This window comes from Eschrichtius robustus, chromosome 7, assembly GCF_028021215.1.
Source record: "Eschrichtius robustus isolate mEscRob2 chromosome 7, mEscRob2.pri, whole genome shotgun sequence".
Taxonomy (NCBI): domain Eukaryota; kingdom Metazoa; phylum Chordata; class Mammalia; order Artiodactyla; family Eschrichtiidae; genus Eschrichtius; species Eschrichtius robustus.
The window spans coordinates 116,693,325-116,715,590 of NC_090830.1; the positions used below are offsets into that span (position 1 = coordinate 116,693,325).

The following is a 22,266-nucleotide window of genomic DNA, read 5'->3' on the forward strand; positions in this document are numbered from 1 at the left end:
TTTAAGCCAGTAGTCTCCCATTTTGGGGCCACAATTTCCTAACTGTGAAATAATGGATTGGACCAGGTAAGTCCAAAGAGCTTCTAGATTTAAAGTTCTGTCTGTGGTACTAATCAGGAGATAGCTGTTGGACTAATGGGTTAGTGCCCATTAGTGACACTGGTGAAATCTAGGAGGGAGAGAGGAAAGAGAGCATCAGATGGAAAAGACATGAGAGCCAATCATGTAGGGTAATTTCAGAGCATGGGTCCTGGGTCTAGAAGGGGTGTGCTGGAAGCTCAGCTCCACCATTTACTAGCTGGGGCAAGTTATTTACCTCTCTGAAAAAAATGAGAGTAATAATATTGGCTACCCTGCACTACGATTGTTATGAGAATTAAATGCATTCCCAGAGCATAGAAAGGAGATGGAGAGGAAAGAGAAACAAAAGCTTTCCTCCATTAGGGCCACCTGGCTAAGAGGTCGCCTCACTGATGGGACCTTGTAGGAAAACCACAGCCCTGGTTTACTTTCACTTACTGTTGGGGCTTATCAAGTCTCTTCAGGAAGGGGAGAGGGAGGAAACATTATGTAATCTAACAGGCAGCCATGCAAGAGGAAGAGTGTCCTCAGACATATTCAAAGTTGCTTACAAATTACTTTCTGAATTTGAAGGTCAAGTTGGCAAGATGAGAAATGAAAAACAGAACCTGCATCAGAATCAATTAATTCTGGAACTGGAGCAATTGATATTGTTTGGACCACGAGCTAGTGTGTCTCTGTCTCTGTCTCTCCATCCCTCTCAATCTCTGTCTCACCTTCCCTCCCTCCCTCCCTCGATCCTCTCTCTTGCCCTCTCTCTGCACAGCATTTATTTCCCTATCTATCCCCTTTTAAATTCTTGCTTTTTAAATTTTAATTTTCCGGGATGCATTAGTACCGCTTTCATATTAACAATAAAAGTTCATATTTTTACCATCTACTAAAGCACTTAGTGCAGATCCATCTGACTATCTTTCTATGCAGAAAAAAATTACCAAAATGAGATCAATCTGTATAAACTGTTTTCCATCAAGGATTCCACCTTTCCATTTCAGTAAATTTTCATTCCATGTAACACCCTGACCACATTCAATTTCCCCAATTGATTACCAGATTGTTCTGTACAGCTGTTTGTTCAAACTAATATCTAGTCTATGATGATGCACCACATGTGCTTCTTTTTTTTTTTTTTTAATTTTATTTATTTATTTATGGCTGTGTTGGGTCTTCGTTTCTGTGCGAGGGCTTTCTCTAGTTGCGGCAAGTGGGGACCACTCTTCATCGCGGTGCGCGGGCCTCTCACTATCGTGGCCTCGCTTGTTGCAGAGCACAGGCTCCAGATGCGCAGGCTCAGTAATTGTGGCTCATGGGTCTAGTTGCTCTGCAGCGTGTGGGATCTTCCCAGACCAGGGCTTGAACCCGTGTCCCCTGCATTGGCAGGCAGATTCTCAACCACTGCGCCACCAGGGAAGCCCACCACATGTGCTTCTTATGACCCTTCCATCACTTTTAAACTAGCAGAGTGTTTTTAAAATGATACATACTTGCAGAAGAGATTTTCAGAGCATTTAGACATTGGCAGATTCTTCTTAATGATCAAGACTCTTGAAGTTGAACTTTGAAAAAAAAAGCCTCAGTATTAACCAGTTTCTTTTATAATAGGTTTTAGCTCTTTGAATACCACCAAAATACCAAATGGAATGAATCAGCCTTACACATAATGAAACTCACTCTTCTCTACCTAAGGTAGGTGGATGTACAGTCGTTCTATAGGCACCAAAGCCCGTTTGAAAAAAAAAAAGCCATAAACCCTCTTGGGGTTTTGTGACCACTATGTTGCTGGTGAACCATATCTCCCCCAGAGGAGGAGATGAGACTTGACTCAGCTCTTTCTCAACCACTACCCTCTGTTCCCTGGGAAGATTCATAAGCCAGGATGGCTTCCGGCACCAAGGTACCAAACCACCTCATCTGAGGGATGGATGAGGGCAGTGATGGATCAGCAGACGGACCACTCACCGTATACTGCGATGGTCTTCGTGTCCTGCAGGATGGCATTCCCAGCTGAGACTTGCACTGTGATGGTGTTCATCCCTTCGGAAGTAAACTTGAATGATATGCTTCCCTCCAAGGTGATCAGGGGCTAAAACAAATGAGGCCGCAGAGTGAAGGGAAAGCTGTTCAGTTACAGATGAGATAGGCACCAGCTCTGAGCCACTGACAAGCTCCTTAGATCAGCGGAAGCTCTTTCTGGGGCATCCCCATGTGACTGACTCCACCTATGCCTCCCCGTCACCTCAAGTTCAGGCCAGAAAGGGACTATTAGAGACATGATCCCAAGAAACTCTACTCATTCCTTGTGAATTTGACACCTCCTTTCTGCTATCATCCTGATTCAGGGCTGGGGAGATCCATAGGTCTTGCTTGCTGGTGGGATGTGTCTCTCTTTGTTGATAGCCTACTTGTATCAAGCAGATCCCTTAATCTGAGGCAATATTAAAGAGGGGGTTCATATTAATCCAGATTTAAGCAGTAGTCGCTGAAAGTCTATAAGGTGCCAATGCTCCTCTCCAGGGTGTACTATTTATATAAAATTACAGTGGAACACAGCAACTATGGACACCAAACTACACTAGTTAGACAGGTGTGGCCTTGTGTGGCTCGGCTTCCTCTGAGAAGCCCTATCAGCAGTTTCCTGGAAGGAGCTGCTATGGAAACATGTACTAATTGGACAGTGGTTTGAGGACTCAAAAAAGAAAAAGAAAGACTTGGAGCAGTGCCTGTAATGCAATTGGATACCGGGGTCCTAGAGGAAAAAGATTATTAGCCTACTGACCACCCTCGACCAACTCCCCACAAACATTTCATTCCTGTCTTTCCTTAATTAATTTACAAATCAAAATTCATTTAACTCCCTGTGTAGTAGAAGGTAGACTAAAGCCCAGCATAAGAATTCTACTTGAGTCCAGGCTCTATGTCCAATGCAACCCAACTCCAGCCAGTTTCAGAACCCAGGCCAGGGGGAAAAAACATGCTCAAAGTCTGAAAGTTCTTAACACGCAAGCTATGGATGGAGGATTGGAGTGAACTTACCCACCACCTCCAGAGGCAGTGAAAAAGCAGTGACTCAAGGGGCCATGCATATGGTTGAAAGAAGTTGGAAACTTTCGTCTGAGGAAAGGAAAGCCCTTAGAAATCTGAGCCATGTGGCTGACAGGGTCTTGGTGCTCTGGCCGGGTGTCAGGCCTGAGCCTCTGAGGTGGGAGAGCCGAGTTCAGGACACACTGGACCACGAGAGACCTCCTGGCTCCATGTAACATCAATCGGCGAGAGCTCTCCCAGAGATCTCCGTCTCACTGCTAAGACCCAGCCCCACTCAATGACCAGCAAGCTCCAGTGCTGGACACCCCGTGCTAAACAACTAGCAAGACAGGAACACAACCCCATCCATTAACAGAGAGGCTGTCTAAAATCATACTAAGTTCACAGACACTCCAAAACACACCACCAGATGCGGTCCTGCCCACCAGAAAGACAAGATCCAGCCTCATCCACCACAACACAGGCACCAGTCCCCTCCACCAGGAAGCCTACACAACTCACTGAACCAACCTTAGCCACTGGGGGCAGACACCAAAAACAACGGGAACTAAGAACCTGCAGCCTGCAAAAAGGAGACCCCAAACACAGTAAGTTAAGCAAAATGAATAAACAGAGAAACACACAGCAGATGAAGGAGCAAGGTAAAAACCCACCAGAACAAACAAATGAAGAGGAGATAGGCAGTCTACCTGAAAAAGAAGTCAGAGTAATGATAGTAAACATGATCCAAAAACTTGGAAAAGAATGGAGAAAATACAAGAAACGTTTAACAAGGGCCTAGAAGAACTAAAGAGCAAACAAACAATGATGAACAACACAATAAATGAAATTAAAAATGGTCTAGAAGGAATAGATAGCAGAAAAACTGAGGCAGAAGAATGGATAAGTGACCTGGAAGATAAAATCGTGTAAATAACTACCGCAGAGCAGAATAAAGAGAAAAGAATGAAAAGATTGAGGACAGTCTCAGAGACCTCTGGGACAACATTAAATGCACCAACATTCGAATTATAGGGGTCCCAGAAGAAGAAGAGAAAAAGAAAGGGTATGAGAAAATATTTGAAGAGATTATAGTCAAAAACTTCCCTAATATGGGAAAGGAAATAGTCAATCAAGTCCAGGAAGTACAGAGAGTCCCATACAGGATAAATCCAAGGAGAAACACACAAAGACACATATTGATCAAACTATCAAAAATTAAATACAAAGAAAAAATACTGAAAGCACCAAGGGAAAAACAACAAATAACATACAAGGGAATCCCCATAAGGTTAACAGCTGCTCTTTCAGCAGAAACTCTGCAAGCCAGAAGAGAGTTGCAGGACATATTTAAAGTGATGAAAGGGAAAAAACTACAAACAAGATTACTCTACCCAGCAAGGATCTCGTTCAGATTTGATGGAGAAATTAAAACCTTTAGAGACAAGCAAAAGCTAAGAGAATTCAGCACCACCAAACCAGCTGTACAACAAATGCTAAAGGAACTTCTCTAGGAAGGAAACACAAGAGAAGGAAAAGACCTACAATAACAAACCCAAAACAATTAAGAAAATGGTAATAGGAACATACATATCGATAATTACCTTAAATGTAAATGGTTTAAATGCTCCATCCAAAAGACATAGACTGGCTGAATGGATACAAAAACAAGACCTGTATATATGCTGTCTACAAGAGACCCACTTCAGACCTAGGGACACATACAGACTGAAAGTGAGGGGTTGGAAAAAGATATTTCATGCAAATGGAAATCAAAAGAAAGCTGGAGTAGCAATTCTCATACCAGACAAAATAGACTTTAAAATAAAGACTATTACAAGAGACAAAGAAGGACACTACATAATGATCAAGGGATCGATCCCAGAAAAAGATATAACAATTGTAAATATTTATGCACCCAACATAGGAGCACCTCAATACATAAGGCAAATACTAACAGCCATAAAAGGGGAAATCAACAGTAACACAATCATAGTAGGGGACTTTAACACCCCACTTTCACCAATTGACAGATCATCCAAATGAAAATAAATAAGGAAACACAAGCTTTAAATGATACATTAAACAAGATGGACTTAACTGATATTTATAGGACATTCCATCCAAAAACAACAGAATACACTTTCTTCTTAAGTGCTCATGGAACATTCTCCAGGATAGATCATATCTCGGGTCACAAATCAAGCCTTGATAAATTTAAGAAAATTGAAATCACAACAAGTATCTTTTCTGACCACAATGCTATCAGACTAGATATCAATTACAGGAAAAAATCTGTAAAAAATACAAACACATGGAGGGTAAACAATACACTACTAAATAACCAAGAGATCACTGAAGAAATCAAAGAGGAAATAAAAAAATACCTAGAAACAAATGACAATGAAAACACGACGACCCAAAACCTATGGGATGCAGCGAAAGCAGTTCTAAGAGGGAACTCTGCAGCAGTACAATCCTACCTCAAGGAACAAGAAACATCTCAAATAAACAACCTAACCTTACACCTAAAGCAATTAGAGAAAGAAGAACAAAAATACCCCAAAGTTAGCAGAAGGAAAGAAATCATAAAGATCAGATCAGAAATAAATGAAAAAGAAATGAAAGAAACGATAGCAAAGATCAATTAAACTAAAAGCTGTTTCTTTGGGGCTTCCCTGGTGGCACAGTGGTTGAGAATCTGCCTGCCAATGCAGGGGACACGGGTTCGTGCCCCGGTCTGGAAAGATCCACATGCCGTGGAGCAGCTAAGTCCATGAGCCACAACTACTGAGCCTGCGCGTCTGGAGCCTGTGCTCTGCAACGGGAGAGGCCGCGACAGTGAGAGGCCCACGCACCACGATGAAGAGTGGCCCCTGCTTGCCGCAACTGGAGAAAGCCCTCGCACAGAAACGAAGACCCAACACAGCCAAAAATAAATAAATAAATAAATAAATTTTTAAAAAACTAAAAAAGCTGATTCTTTGAGAAGATAAACAAAATCAATAAACCATTAGACAGACTCATCAAGAAAAAAAGGGAGAAGACTCAAGTCAATAGAATTAGAAATGAAAAAGGAGAAGTAACAACTGACACTGCAGAAATACAAACGATCATGAGAGATTACTACAAGCAACTATATGCCAATAAAATGGACAGCCTCAAAGAAATGGACAAATTCTTAGAAAAGTACAACCTTCCGAGACTGAACCAGGAAGAAATAGAAAATATAAACAGACCAATCACAAGCACTGAAATTGAAACTGTGATTAAAAATCTTCCAAAAAACAAAAGCCAGGAACCAGGTGGATTCACAGGCAAATTCTATCTAACATTTAGAGAAGATCTAATGCCTATCCTTCTCAAAATCTTCCAAAATATAGCAGAGGGAGGAACACTCCCAAACTCATTCTACGAGGCCACCATCACCCTGATACCAAAACCAGACAAAGATTCACAAAGAAAGAAGACTACAAACCAATATCACTGATGAACATAGATGCAAAAAATCCTCAACAAAATACTAGCAAACGGAATCCAACAGCACATTAAAAGGATCATACACCATGATCAAGTGGGGTTTATCCCAGGAATGCAAGGAATCTTCGATATACGCAAATCAAGCAATATGATACCCCATATTAACAAATTGAAGGATGAAAACCAGATGATAATCTCAACAGATGCAGAAAAAGCTTTCGACAAAATTCAACACCGATTTATGATAAAAACTCTCCAGAAAGTAAGCATAGAGGGAACTTACCTTAACATAATAGAGGCCATATATTACAAACCCACAGCCAACATCATTCTCAATGGTGAAAAGCTGAAACCATTTCCACTAAGACGAGGAACAAGACAAGGCTGCCCACTCTCACCACTATTATTCAACAGCAATCAGAGAATAAAAAGAAATAAAAGGAATCCAAATCAGAAAAGAAGACATAAAACTGTCACTGTTTGCAGATGACATGATACTACACATAGAGAATCCTAAAGATGCCACCAGAAAACTACTAGAGGTAATCAATGAATTTGGTAAAGTAGCAGGATACAAAATGAATGCACAGAAATCTCTTGCATTCCTGTACACTAATGATGAAAAATCTGAAAGAGAAATTAAGGAAACACATTTACCACTGCAACAAAAAGAATAAAGTACCTAGGAATAAACCTACCTAAGGAGACAAAAGACCTGTATGCAGAAAACTATAAGACACTGATGAAAGAAATTAAAGATGACAGAAACAGATGGAGAGATGTACCATGTTCTTGGATTGGAAGAAGCAATATTGTGAAAATGACTATACTACCCAAAGCAATCTACAGATTCAGTGCAATCCCTATCAAACCACCAATGGCATTTTTCACAGAACTAGAACAAAAACTTTCACAATTTGTATGGAAACACAAAAGGCCCCGAATAACCAAACCAATCTTGAGAAAGAAAAATAAAGCTGGAGGAATCAGGCTCCCTGACTTCAGACTATACTACAGTAATCAAGATAGTATGGTATTGGCACAAAAACAGAAATATAGATCAATGGAACAGGATAGAAAACTCAGAGATAAACGCACGCACATATGGTCACCTTATCTTTGATAAAGGAGGCAAGAATATACAATGAAGAAAAGACAGCCTCTTCAATAAGTGGTGCTGGGAAAACCGGACAGCTACATGTAAAAGAATGAAATTAGAACACTCCCTAACACCATACACAAAAATAAACTCAAAATGGATTAAAGACCTAAATGTAAGGCCAGACACTATAAAACTCTTAGAGGAAAACAGAGGCAGAACACTCTATGACATAAATCACAGCAAGATCCATTCTGACCCACCTCCTAGAGAAATGGAAATGAAAACAAAAATAAACAAATGGGACCTAATGAAACTTGAAACCTTTTGCACAGCAAAGGAAACCATAAACAAGACGAAAAGACAGCCCTCAGAATGGGTGAAAATATTTGCAAATGAAGCAACTGACAAAGGATTAAACTCCAAAATATGCAAGCAAGTCATGCAGCTCAAAAAAACAAACAGCCCAATCCAAAAATGGGCTGAAGACCTAAATAGATATTTCTCTAAAGTATATACAGATTCCCAACAAACACATGAAAGGATGCTCAACATCACTAATCATTAGAGAAATGCAAATCAAAACTGCAATGAGGTATCACCTCACACCAGTCAGAATGGCCATCATGAAAAAATCTACAAACAATAAATGCTGGAGAGGGTGTGGAGAAAAGGGAACCCTTTTGCACTATTGGTGGGAATGTAAATTGATACAGCCACTATGGAGAACAGTATGGAGGTTTGTTAAAAAACTAAAAATAGAACTACCATATGACCCAGCAATCCCACTACTGGGCATATACCCTGAGAAAACCATAATTCAAAAAGAGTCATGTACCACAATGTTCATTGCAGCTCTATTTACAATAGCCAGGACATGGAAGCAACCTAAGTGTCATCAACAGATGAATGGATAAAGAAGATGTGGCACATATATACAATGGAATATTACTCGCCATAAAAAGAAACGAAATTGAGTTATTTGTAATGAGGCGGATGGACCTAGAGACTGTCATACAGAGTGAAGTAAGTCAGAAAGAGAAAAACAAATACCGTATGCTAACACATATACATGGAATCTAAGAAAACAAAAAAACAAAGTGGTTCTGAAGAACCTAGGGGCTGGACAGGAATAAAGACGCAGACGTAGAGAATGGACTTGACATGGGGAGGCGGAAGGGAAAGCTGGGACGAAGTGAGAGAGTGACATTGACATATATACACTACCAAATGTAAAATAGATCGCTAGTGGGAAGCAGCTGCATAGCACAGGGAGATCAGCTCGGTGCTTTGTGACCACCTAGGGGGGTGGGATAGGGAGGGTGGGAGGGAGACGCGAGAGGGAGGAGATATGGGGATATATGTATACGTATAGCTGATTCACTTTGTTATACAACAGCAACTATCACAACAATGAAAAGCAATTATATTCCAATAAAGATATTGAAAAAAATTGAAAAAAAGAAGCCTACTCAACATAATCTGTTGAGAATTTGGTTTTCTTCTAAAAGCTTAAGAAAACACACAAAAAAAGAAGTTGTTTGTAGTACTGTCACCTTCTAGTACTAGCTTTCAGGCAAATAAATAGATTTCTCCTCTTCTACTATGGGTAGCGGGCCCACTCTGGGCCCAATTTACATGCATGGTTTCATAAGAAATAAAAAAGGGTTTCTTTTCAGTTGATTTATGTCAGCAGTAGAGGTGAGAGATTCCTTTGACTGTCAGGCATGCAGCAGGTCTGGTGTCAGGAGACGTTTCCTCCCTAGGCTTGTGCAAAATTATGGCTCCAGTTAAAGCCAACATTCAGCTCTGAAGTAGAAAAAGATTTGTATTCACACAAGATGCACTGCATTTGAAGAGCAAAGTCACAAGTGAAAGCAACTCTGCTGGAAGGAGATGACGCTTTCCAGTCCAGAGCAGTTGGTCCCAGGGCCCTCTGGGAAGGGGGACTTCGTGGCCTCAGTTCTACTGCCTTAACTAACATTTGCAAGCAAATTTTAATTTCTGAGAATGGAGTGAGTTCCGAACTGAAACAGAGCATGCAGCCTGGTGTGAGGGGAAGAAAAACCCAGGCAGGCCTGAGAAGGTCTTGGATCTGCGTGAAGCAGCTGAATGAGATTGGAAGAAGCCACTTCACCTGTCCTCACTTTTCTCATCTGTAAAATGAAGGACAGAGTAAATGAGGTCTAAGGTTTCTACTGGTTTTGAAACTGCTGCCCACTTTGGATCACAGGGAATGTTTGGGGGAAACATAAAACAGAAAGCTGAGCTAAAGAAGGGGCTGCATCTGGTCCAGGGTGAGGGGGTCACGGCGGGGAGCTGGATTGCACAGACATCTGTGGCTCTTGCCTGTTTGGTGTCCACTGGCCTCTTTTCCTTTTGAGGGCCATTCCCTCCCTTCTCTTGGTCTAGATGGATCTAGGGAGGCTGACTTCAGCAGCTCTGTTTCTGTCCCCAGCACCGTGGTCAAGGCCTGGCCGACATTACCCCATTCTGGGACTTCTGTTAGAACTTTGGGGAAAGACGGCTTGTTTTCTCTGCTGAACTGTGCAAGCATAAAGCTCAGGCTCCTGCTAAGGGTCACTGCAGAGCAAAGCCCAACTGGAGGAAAAGGCTAACTCAGAGGAAGGCAGAGGTAACGCATGCACACTACTATATGTAAAATAGATAACTAGTAAGGACCTACGGTATAGCACAGGGAACTCTACTCGCTACTCTGTAATGGCCTATGTGGCAAAAGAATCTAAAAAAGAGTGGATATATGTATAACTGATTCACTTTGCTGTACACCTGAAACTAATACAACATTGTAAATCAACTATACCCCGATAGAAATTAAAAAAAAAAAAAAAGATGTAGGGGCGCAGTGGTGAGAGAGACAGAAACTGACGAGATGACTGGGGCACTCGGAGCCTGCCGTCCCCGGAGCTGCGACAACCTCTGGTCTCTTGAGTCACGTAAGCCATGACTTTCTTTCCCTTTTGCGCTTTGGCCAGTTTGCGTGGAGCCGCACAAAGCCCACGCGGAAGGCCGACCCACCTCGGTGTTGTTTCCGTACCACCACACGTAAGTGAGCGTGCCCACTTGGCTGGGCCACAACACAGCAGTCGCGTTGACCTCTTTGTTCTTCGTGGTGACGAAGGGAAGAGACAGGTGTACATGCTCCAGGGGACCTGAGGCACAAGAGGAGAGAGGAGGCATGGAGAGGGAAGAGTTCTCTCTGCTTCACCTGCCTTCCCTGATCTGAAAAGAATACACATTCCTGCTGGAAGCCTCCCAACCATCAGTCGGGTTCCCTGAAGGAAAAGTGCTCGGGTGCTGCCCCTACTCTGGGGAAAAGGATATATTGTGAACAGTGTGTCTCAACATTTTCCATTTACCGATCTTTCTTCTAGGCCTAAAACCTGAGTTATTTATGTGTAAAAGTTTAAAAACTTACAAGCAATTGAAGAAGTCCTTAAAGGAACAGGCATAATATGAGATTTCACAGGGAGATGCAAAGTGTTTCCAAGAAGTTATGTTCTTGGTGGTAAATCAGGATTGTGAAAACCTCCAAGAATCCATGTGGGATGGGGGTTAGGGGTTGGTGGTGGTTCTTATACAAATCCCCAGACCATTCTACATGTAATTATTCTTTATTCTTTACTGGATTTTAAATGTGTGTGTGAGTGTATGTAAATGTGCATGTTTGTATGTAACTGTGAGGGTGTGTTTGTGTAAGTGTGTGTAAAGCCACCCGGTTAGATAAGCGTGGTGTTCAGTTGAGCTTGTCCAGGACAAAGGCAGGCATGCGGGGGCAGAGAGAGCTCTGTGGTCCTCAGGTTCTCAGGATGCGCTCAGCTGAAAAACAGGATGATTCTACCTATGGAGGCCCATTAGACCAGAAACCTTCATCAGATGTACAAACCCACAAAGATATAAATATCCTCTCCCTAGAGACCTATCCTATGACCCCTGACCTTCTCTTTGAGTTACTTTTACCAGACAAAATGCATTTTCTTTTGAGGTGAACATGACAAAAATCCATCATCCCCATCTTTATCCCATGACGTGAAGGATGTGGTACCTCAGGCCTTTGCACCTGGTTTAATTACTTCCTCCTCTTCTGCTTGACCATTTAATGTGTCTCCTAGGGTATTGTCTTTAGCCTTTCTCTCCCTCCATCTACTCTTCTGCTGAGTAATACCATGCACACCCTGACCTTAAACTGTGAACTATATGCTTAGGGCTCCAAAACCACCTTCTTGACTCCAGACTCAATTAGCAGCCAAAGCTTCCCTAGAAATCCACTGTTTTCCCCCAATCTGTATTCTCCAATCTTGATGAATGACCAATGTTTATCCAGGGGAAAAACCCAGCAGCAGACAGTCAAACCCAATTCCTTATTTCTTTGCCATCCATATCCATTGAGGACACCATTGATTTGGTTTCATAAATTCTCTCTCAGGTAGAGCTCTTCTCACCCTGCCCTGGTTCATACACTCAACACCTGTCTCACGTGGACTGGTACAAACTCTCCTACAGGTTTTCCACCCTCTAACCTTTCCCCACTCTAATCCGTCCTCCTGCTCTATGCGTTCAACGCCTGCCTCCCTCCACAATACATAAGTTGGACAAAGTGCCAGGTGGCCCCATCACTTAGAATAAAATATACGCTCCAGGGCGAGGGCAGAGCAAGAACAAAGACCCTGAGGAGGAGGTGGGTCTCCATGTTTAAAGAACAGCAAGAAATAGAGAAATAAATGGAGAAAAAGAGTGGAAGCAGATGCGATCTCAGGGGTATTCAGGACATAGAGCATGGTGGCCTTGTTGGCCCTGAAATATGTATATGTGTGTTTGCATAAGTTCATTCTATATAATGTGTATATATATATATATTATATAATATATACATTCATACAATGTATAGCAATGACTATGTACCTTCTCACCCTTCAAATTGTTGTGAGAGTGATTTTTCTAGAAGGCCATGCTACTCACTTGATCAAGATGAAAATTCCCATTACCTAATTATAATAATAATGAGAGCTAACATGCACAGATCTAAAATTTGTGATACAGAGAACACAGGCTGCAAACTTTTGGAGGGTGAGAGTCCTTCATATTTATCTTTATGTGTAAGGAAGTGCACAGTTCTTGAGACGTAGCAGGTACTGGAACATTGGCTGTGTAAGTGAACAGAAACATATACTTTCCTATTTCTGCTTTTGTCCATGTTTTTCTTTCTTTATAGATTAGAGGCTTGGTGACCAGCAAACAGAGTAGAACTGATTTTCTGGTTTATAAGCCATATGATAAGAAGTAGTTGATCATAAGTCAGAACGGTTCAATGAGATAATAAAAGGGCATCGTTTACGGACCAATGACCGTGTGCCACATAATCTGTGAATGACCTCTTATTCTCATTTAATCTTCACAACAACCTTATGAAATTGGCACTACTGGTGGCTCCATGCAGAGATGAACAGAGGAAGGTGACCTTCCTCATTTCCAGGGTGTGAACCAAAGCAGTTCAAGTTCAGAGCCTGGGCCAGCTGACAAATGCTCGAGAAGACCCATGTTAACAAAATAGCTATTAAGAGTCACTACTTCTTGATGACTTAGACATGTTGCAGGCGTTGGGCAATGCTCGTTACACAGGCTCTTGTTTACTGCATGGCTCTTGCCATCCCCCCCATCACATGATGTGCTCCAGCAGGTGCCCTGTCCCACCCGAGGACTTTGCTTACACACCTTTCTTATGGCACCTGTCATCTCCAAATCTCAGTTCCAGGCCCCCCTCCTCTGTGACACTCCTCCTGACTCCCCAATTAGAGTTACATGGATCAGCTAGGATGCAAGAACTAGATAAGCTCTGGGAGACATGCCAGTTCCATCCTAAAAGGGTTCATCTTGGTCTCTCACATATGAGCATCCAACAATTTTTCTTTTGAAGTCCAAAGGTCAAGGGATGAGGCCTGTGTGTCCTGTTAATGACAAAAGTTGAGTCTTGTTCCTGAAGTATGGCCACTCCTTCACTCAGTAGTTTTTGAGTGCTATTACGTGTTGGGCATGATTCTCAGTGCTGGGACACCTGGCCCTTGGTGGAGCTTATGTATCATTAAGCGAGGCAGTGCCTGCAAGGAGCGGGGGTGGGTGAGAGCGTGCTATTTTTGATAGGGTGGTCAAGCAAAGTCTCTTGGAAGCAAGGACATTTGAGCAGCGACCTGAATAACGTGCAGAAGTGCACCGTGTATCTACTGGGGAAGCTCCAGGGTGAGTGTGGGGCAAAGACCTTGAGGAGGAGGTGCCTTGTCGGGTGCCAGGATGGCAGGGAATAGCAGCAGGAAAGAGATGGAGGGAAGGAGCCGAAGCCAATGAGATCTAACAGGTATTCAGGACACTCAGCAGATCAATCACTTCAGGCCCTGAAGAATGTCCGTGTGTGTTTATATAAGTTCCTTCTTGCATGTATATACATCATCCATTCATACAAGTGTGTGGAATTTCACTTTCAGATTGCCAAGTCCTCTTGGGCTCATTTACTTTTTATGTGTTCAATATACCTGGTTCCCGTTGCGCCAAAGCCTATCTTTCAAGCCTTGCTTTTCTGCACAGAGGGTGTGATCTGCCCTAACAGAGCATTCGAAGTGAAACTCCAGCCCCTGGAGGCCCCTAGCTGGCTGGCCGCACTCAGCTGAGAGTGGAACAAGCTGGCAGGTACTGCTTCTTCGGACAGGTGCCTTTAATGCACAAAACGGACAGCAGGTGGCGCCGCACTACTCTTTATGAATCTTCATAACGTGGCTGAGAGAAGGGGAGAAATTACTTGTGTGAATTGTTCCCTTTCTCTTGCTTGGTCTTCCTGTGCTGCAGGGAACAAGTGCTGTTTGTGTGACTGAACACTGTGTGTGTATCTGTGTGTGTCTGTGTGTCTGTGTGTGTCTGTGTGTGTCTATGTGTGTGCTTATCACTGACCTGCCTCTGGCATTTGTTCTGAAGACCTCCTCTGACCATCTAATTAAGTATTGTGCATGTATCATATTGCTGTTTGTCTGAAAGGTTAAAAAAAATCTACCAGAAGAAATAAAAGAAATTCAAAGTGTGAAGATGAGATCCTACAACAGAGTCCCTCAAACTTCAGTGGGCATGAGAATCACACTCATCTGTTCAAGGCAGATTATGATGTCACACTGCCAGAAATTCTAATTCAATAGGTCTGGAAAGGGGCCCAGGACACTATATTTTTACCATGTAATTCTGGGGCAGGTGGCTCATTAACCACATTTTACAAAACCCAGGTCTGACATTCACTGGCCAATATAATCATCGTGTGAATAGTTACAAAGCTACACAGGTTTTCAAGACACTGATCACTTTACCCTAAGATGGGGACAGAAAGACATCTGCAAAGGGCTCCTATGTAACGGGGTAGTTGAGAAGAGAGGTTCGGGAAGTATCGGAAAATCCACCTCATCTTTTTTATCACCTCCTATTCTGCAAGTCTGCACAATCTTCAGTGATTTTTTTTTTTTTTCCCTGCAAGACTGGCTGAGATAGGGCAGATTTCTGAGCAGAAATCTGCACGTCCTTTAAATTCTCTGCTCCATCCAGTTGAAGGCAACCCTGGCTGCACCCCGTGTCTAATTAGTTTGCAAACTAGCAGAGCACAGTGAATACATTCCTCAAGGAATTCTCAACTGTCAGGCTACAACAGATGACTCAGCTGCCCCGAGAGAGCCGCTGCATCCTGGGAACATTACAGCAGGAACACCATCTCCATTTGCTTCTGATGACCTTTGCAAACCAGTATTTAAGAACTTCTGATTTAGAATCAAAGCACCTTTTTGAACTGGAAAGTGGAGAAAGTATGTGTTCGAGACAGGCCATGGGGTTTTCTGGAAGAGCCCTGGGTAGGGGGAGGGGGGTTGGATGAGAGGGGCAGAGGGCAGGCTTTGGTAAGCTGAGCTGAGCTGCTGCTCAGAGCCCACTAAATACAAACGCACAGGCTGCATCGTGATGATGGAAAATCAAGCTTGGCCGGTTGACAGGGCACAGTATGAGTTGCTTGATAGAACCTTTGAGAAACAAGACATGCATTCCTCACATGATGGAGGAGAAAAACTAGTTTCAGAAAAATGCAGTAACTCAGCTAGGAGTTCAGGCCAGCATCTGGACCTAACAACTCCCAACTCAGTCCAGTGCTCGTTTCTGTTTTTCCTACAAAGCCATATATCCCTTCAATATCCTGCCACCATGGCACTAAAAATTGCCATGTTACTCTCCGTATTTGAGAGCAGGGGGAATGTAAGTCAATTATGAGTTTACCGTGACTTCCTCTTAGTGTAAAATAGTGTCAAATCATAGTACTTCTCTAATCCCTGCTTTTCCCATATGAAAGGAAGGCCAAATGTTGCCCATCATGGTAGAGGTGTGAGAATAAGCAAAGAAGTTCATATGCACAGTAAAGCACGACGGGCCCTTCAGGAGAGATGCCCTAGCAAACATGTCAGAACCTGCTGGCACTGCTCATGCCAAGGCCTTTATATGTATGTGAATTAATGAAAACTTTAAAAATAATCCTGCTTTCATAGAGTTCGTACAAAAAGCTAATTCTTGTCCCCAAGACCAGGCTTAGAAAGGGGTCCCATGATATGAGGCCTGCTTATCCAACCGCTGCTTAACCCAAGATGAGTCTGACAAAATTAAAATCAGAACACAAAACTTTCCATTACAAATCACCTGCTACTGAGGTTAAGGTCAAATCACTTAAGCCGTTCAATCAGGCTAATGAGATGAAAAAAATTGCAAGTGTACAAAGCAGCTCATTTCTTTCAGAAGTCATGGCTTCAGCAACCCTTAATCTGAAGCAGAGGCAAACTCTGTGCTGTTTTCCTTCCCAGGATTCAGTAAGCCCACGAGAGAACCAGGATAGGCAAGTTTCCCTCATGGGATATGATTATATGTAAGGTAAGGAAGAGTCCACAGGGCAACCAGGATGGGGAGCTATGGATGACACTATGGGAAACCCTGAGAGATTGAAACGAAAAGCTGCTGCTGAATTTTCAATCAGTACTGACACATGCTTAGAGTCCAGGGATGTTTAATACATATGAGTTATGGAATATAATAACTGTAATTCTTCAGGAGAGTAGATCCTTAACAAAAATCCGCGTTATAGAATAAGTTGTGCAGAATGATAAGCTGCCAGGTAGGCAGCCATTCTCAGCAAATGTACTGCCATTTGTGTTCCCATTTATTTTTGTTACTAATAACCAAGGTTTGTGATGTAGTTTTTAAATATTTTAGGATTAGTCTTAGGATATTATCACTTTTGTCCTTATAGATACTGATATATAGGGAGGGATTATCTTTTAGTAAGAGGCAACTCCGGGAAGTCTATCTAGGACAGCTGAAAAGAGGCAGTCAGCCGGAAGAGAGCCTGGGAAATGCGTCTGGAACCTATGTAGTTGTACAGCCAGTACACTGCCTCTAACGTAAATGTTCACATGCCTTTGGGATGATGTGCAAAGATGTGGAGGCGAATAAGGGCTGATGGAGACCTGGATCCTCTAACCCCCAAGCCAGCACAGGCACTGATCATAACCTAGTGACCAAGCGCTGGGATTCTGGAGGCAGGGAGACCTGAGTCTGAAGCCTAACTCTGCCAGACAGTAGGTCTGCAACTTCAAGTGGGTGATTTAAGCTTTCTGAACCTCACTGTTCTTTGTAAGGTAGTGTTTCTAATAGTGCCTACTTCATAGGGTTGTTTTGAAAAGGAAGATCATATACATAAAGAACATGTTTAGCACAAAACCTGGCACACAGTAAGAGCTTAACAAACATTAGCTGAAAAGGGGGATGTGGAGTTGGCATAGTGGGACTCTTGCAGAACTCTGTTTAAACTCAAAGAAGGATAGGTGTGTTTCTTTGAAGCACTTGGGTCCTGAGTGTACAGGAGATAAGGATCAAGAATGACTGACAGGGCAGGAAACCTCAGGAAGGAACAATCTCTTGGGGACCCCTAAATAGTCTTATCCACCCACTGGATCACAGCAGCTTAACAAAAGAGATTCTACTTGGTACTTTCTGTGCTCAGTTTGGTTCAATGCACAAAGGTTAGGTGAGAGGCATGGAATACTGCCCAGCCTTAATATTCCTGGCCTAGAACTTGGAATCTGAACGTGACCGTTCATATAAAGGGGCTCACTTTCATTTAAAAATAAGCCATTTATCCAGCAATCTAAACAAGTCCTATGCCTGTCTGGGGACACCCATACACCAAGCATAAGAGGCATTCATGGCAAACATTTTTACCAAACACAGCTTAGGAGAGATCATTGTCTCATTAGGACACCTTTGAACTCCTCAATGGGGGAAAAGCTTTAATACTTTTTGAAACTATTTCTAAATGTAGCTTCCTTAACATTGTTTACCCTCTTTCCCTCTATGCCACCTTCTAGGACCAAATCATCACAGATCAAAGTCCAGGAAACATACTCTTTTTTAAAAAAAGGAACAAAAGTCTAAAAGAATTATTAATAATGAGATATAACATGGGAAGAGAAAAAAAAACAGATGGGGAGAAACTCCATTACTTGTGCTAATGGGGATTGTTCTCAAACATTTCTGACCAAAAAAAAAAAAAAAAAACCCCAAACTGCCCCCCTCCCCCACCAACAAATTCATATTCAATCAACCAGCCCAGCAAGCTGGTCAGGCCCAGCACAGACACAGGTATCGTCTCTCAGCAGCATTTGGAAGAGGCAGAGTCAGTGCAAGAGAACAATCTGAAGCAAACCAGAGTCCAGATCACTCAAAACTAAACCCTGGTTTCTTCTTGCTTTCTCCCCACTTGGTTCTCTCACTCTCCTTTCCCCTCCTGCTAAAAGGTAACTAGTGAGCTTCTTCTAGATAAGGAATTTTGGATTATATCTTTAAAAGGACACAATATCTAAAATATGTCATAAACCAACAACAGTAATAACATACAAGTTACATGTAAGTACAGGACGGCGCTGTCAGACCCCAGACTGTTGTCCACCTGCACGGTCACTCGGAAAATGCCCACATTGTGATAGACGTGTTTGATCCCATCTTCCATGGAGCTGAGGTTGACATAAGACACTGCGATGCCATCCCCGAAGTCCACTTGGATGAATGTCCTCTGGACGTCACCCTGAAAGACAACATCAGAGGAAGGGGAGTCGGCGGTGCTTGCCTGCTGCTTCTCCAGGGGTTGGGGCTTGCCTGAGCCCCGGGCTCAAAAGGCAGCCCTGGTTCCCTCCTATAGCTGGGAGCACCTGTCTGTGTGACAGGATCCCTGTGACATCCCTTGGCAGACAGGAGTTTACTAAGATGGATGCTCTCCAAATCTGAAGGGCACCAACTCCCAAAAGTTTCAAGATTTGGAAAATTAAGTGTTTGATTATCAGCTCCAATTTGATATTCAGTTTCTCTGAAGGCTTTGTTTACAGCCTGATCATCCACATGAATAAAAGATTTACATACACAGTTTAAAAAATTCAGCCGCCCTGACATAGTCAAGGACCACTTCCCATGTGTTCTGGACCCCCAAATCCCCTTCTTTATTTCTGGTTCCCTATCTGTGTTGGAGGAAGGACAGAAGACACCTTGCCTTACACATGATATGACACTGGACTCAGCCCTATTATTGTTTAAGATAATGATGGTTATTTTGTTTACATTTCAGCATTTTGTACTGTCAAAATGATCTCATTTTATTCTTCACAGAATCTCAGTCTAGAGAAAAGTGGGCAATGTTTGTGCATTTTACAGATGAGGAAGCTGCAGTGAGGAAAGTTTTAACCATTTGCTCAGAGTTATCACAGCTAGTTAGCAGCAGTCTTGGGATTTGAACCCATCGCTCTGGACTTGGGTTTCGTTCATTATAGGTGGGTAAGCTCCTCCCAGCTCTAATCCTGTTGTCCCATTAACCAGCTGGATGACTTCATGCAAGTCATTCAGTATCCTTTGGTCTCAGTTACCTAATCTGTGAAATGGGCATATTAATATCTTACCATCTTAACTCAAAGGTTGTTATAGAAGACATGTGAGTAATCAGTAATCTGTAAAATTCGATACCAAAATGAACGACTGTAAAAACAATGCAGCTGTAAAAGACTTGCTATATCCCTTTTAAAGCTTGACTGGAATCATATGATTCTAAATTTCCCACTAGTAGGCAGGAGAAGACAAAGTCTGCTTTATAAAATCCCAAACCTGTGAAAAAAAAAAAATAGCCTGTGGAATTAGTTGAGATTCTTAAGGAATAAAGTTTCTTAGAAAAACTGACAAAACCCAGCATCCCTCACAGACAGCCCATCGTTTAACAAGTTTTTTTGCTTGTTTTGTTAGCTTTTCCCATTTTGGGGGTGGGGAATAAAACAAAAAACCTTTGAAATAGAAATGTATTTTCAATTAAGTAAGCTTCATATGGTATCATATTTTTTGAAAAGGGCAAGTTTAAAATGCTGACATTTAAAAGATTAATTCATAGGGAAAGGAAAAGCAATTCAAATCCTATGAATCTATGTGACCTACTCTTCTGATCTGTGCCCAGCCAAGCATTGTGTGAGGGGGTACACGGCAGCTAACCCTCAGTAAGGACTTGGGCAAAAATTCTCCCCTAGGGTGGGAAAAAGAAACTCCATTCAAAATTATGAAACAAATATCCACAAGCCCAGACATTGTGCAATTACTTGAATTCCCTTTACTAATAAATATAAATGTCAGCCATTCTTGCTGACTTGTCCTTCATTTGGACAACCAAATTGGACTGATCAATTTCTCATTCTGTTTTTGGTCAGTTTCCTCCCATGTTTTCTGTATTTTCCACAGAGTTGCTGCCGGCCAATCCTGGGTTTGGGCATGGAGGAAGAACCCACCTTAAAATCTACTCACGTTATTTGGGGCAAGTGTCTCAGGGAAATACCAGGCGTAGCTAGGCTTAACCAGGTTATCTACGGAATGAAACAAGCAACATAGTTTCTGAGAGAGAAAGAGGTTGAGAGACAGACAGAGAGGGAAAGAGAGGTGTAGGGTTCTTTGTGGAGACAGAGTGGACATCAGGGAGGGTCACCATTTGCAAGAAGAAAGAAGGGAGATTCGCCTCTCAGCTGATTCTACTTCGGCCTCCACGGAGAGAGAGCAGCTACCCCCGTGACTGGGGAAAGTACAGCTTTGGCTGCCACTGCTTGAGTCTACCTTGCCTTGCTCTTTCTGTCTGGTATTCACCACTCTCCTTGTGTGGCCCTGGACTTAGACCTCTTGTCAGTTACTTAAAACTCCTCCCAAGTTCTGTCTGGATGTCCACTGTCTGTTGGCCTGATAGCATTCCTAATTCTCCACGGTGGACAATGTGCTCTGTGTACATCACAGTTGAAAGGAGGGAGCCTCACGGCATTTGGACTAGTGCATCGGTAGGGCTGCCAATAGAGTGGAGGAGCCAGGCTTTTAGAATATTAGGTCAGGTACAGGGATGGAGATATAGATATACAGATATATGTATATTAGGTTTACCACACATCTGAGAGCCCCAGTGGGTAAAGACATGGAATCCCCCAATCAAATGTGAGATCCCCAAGGCCTCCTGATGTGGGCGCAGGCCTCTGGGCTTGATGTTCTGCACACGGAGAAGAGAGCATCCAGGGGTCAAGTCTGACAGCTGAAGGCGGCAGATGCACCCCTGCTTGTTGTAGCTTTGCCCACTCCAGTGGAACACACTGGATCTCGTGCCTTTGCCGTCAGGGGCTCTCAGGTGCTTGGAAAACCTAACACAGTTGTAGCTGCATCACTTTGGGGCTCAGCTATCATCAACCTCTGACTTCCTTGGGCTGCAATTACCATCTCAGGCAGGGATACCAACTCCTTTTAGAGAATAAGAAACAGGACAAAGGGAAGAATTCCTAAGTCCTAGGTCACCATTTGATTAGGTATGCCTGCCCTGCTTTAATGGGGTCATTCTTTCTTTCTTCTGGTCATTCATTAATTCGACCAATGACAGATATTTATTAGGTGTCTATCTTGTGTCAGGTACTAAATGGAGAAAACGCTGTTAAGTAAATTATAACCAATCAAACAAAACAGATGTAGTCTGGGCTTTCTTGAGCAAAAAAACTACTGGTGAGACAGATGGACTTTAATAATCACAAAAATAAATAAAAAGCTATTCTAGGGGATGATGTCAGAGGTCCATGGCATTGTAAGCTTGTACAGCAGGGAGAAGTACAGAGCTGAAAATCTAACCTGATTGAGAACTTCAAGAAAGGCTTCAAGGGGCTTCCCTGGTGGCGCAGTGGTTAAGAATCCGCCTGCCAATGCAGGGGACACGGACGGGTTCAAGCCCTAGTCCGGGAAGATCCCACATGCGACGGAGCAACTAAGACCGTGCGCCACAACTGCTGTGGCCGTGAGCCACAACTACTGAGCCGGTGCACCTAGAGACCATGCTCCGCAACAAGAGAAGCCACTGCAGTGAGAAGCCCGTGCACTGCAACGAAGAGTAGCTCACCGCAACTAGAGAAAGCCTGCACGCAGCAACGAAGACCCAACGCAGCCAAAAATAAATAAATAAAATAAATTAA

General features: G+C 42.8%; 1 protein-coding gene across 6 annotated transcripts in view; it reads right to left on the reverse strand.

Annotated features, from left to right (window-relative positions):
- SORCS1 (sortilin related VPS10 domain containing receptor 1) overlaps positions 1-22,266 on the reverse strand; it is a 578,863-nt gene that overhangs the window by 40,094 nt on the left and 516,503 nt on the right. For all 6 annotated transcript variants that reach the window (XM_068548518.1, XM_068548515.1, XM_068548517.1 and 3 more), the window contains 3 exons: positions 18,653-18,839; positions 10,721-10,854; positions 2,041-2,164 (listed from right to left, as the gene is read on the reverse strand). In XM_068548518.1, the coding sequence (XP_068404619.1) occupies positions 2,041-2,164; positions 10,721-10,854; positions 18,653-18,839 (445 nt within the window). The remainder of the gene's footprint in view (positions 1-2,040; positions 2,165-10,720; positions 10,855-18,652; positions 18,840-22,266) is intronic.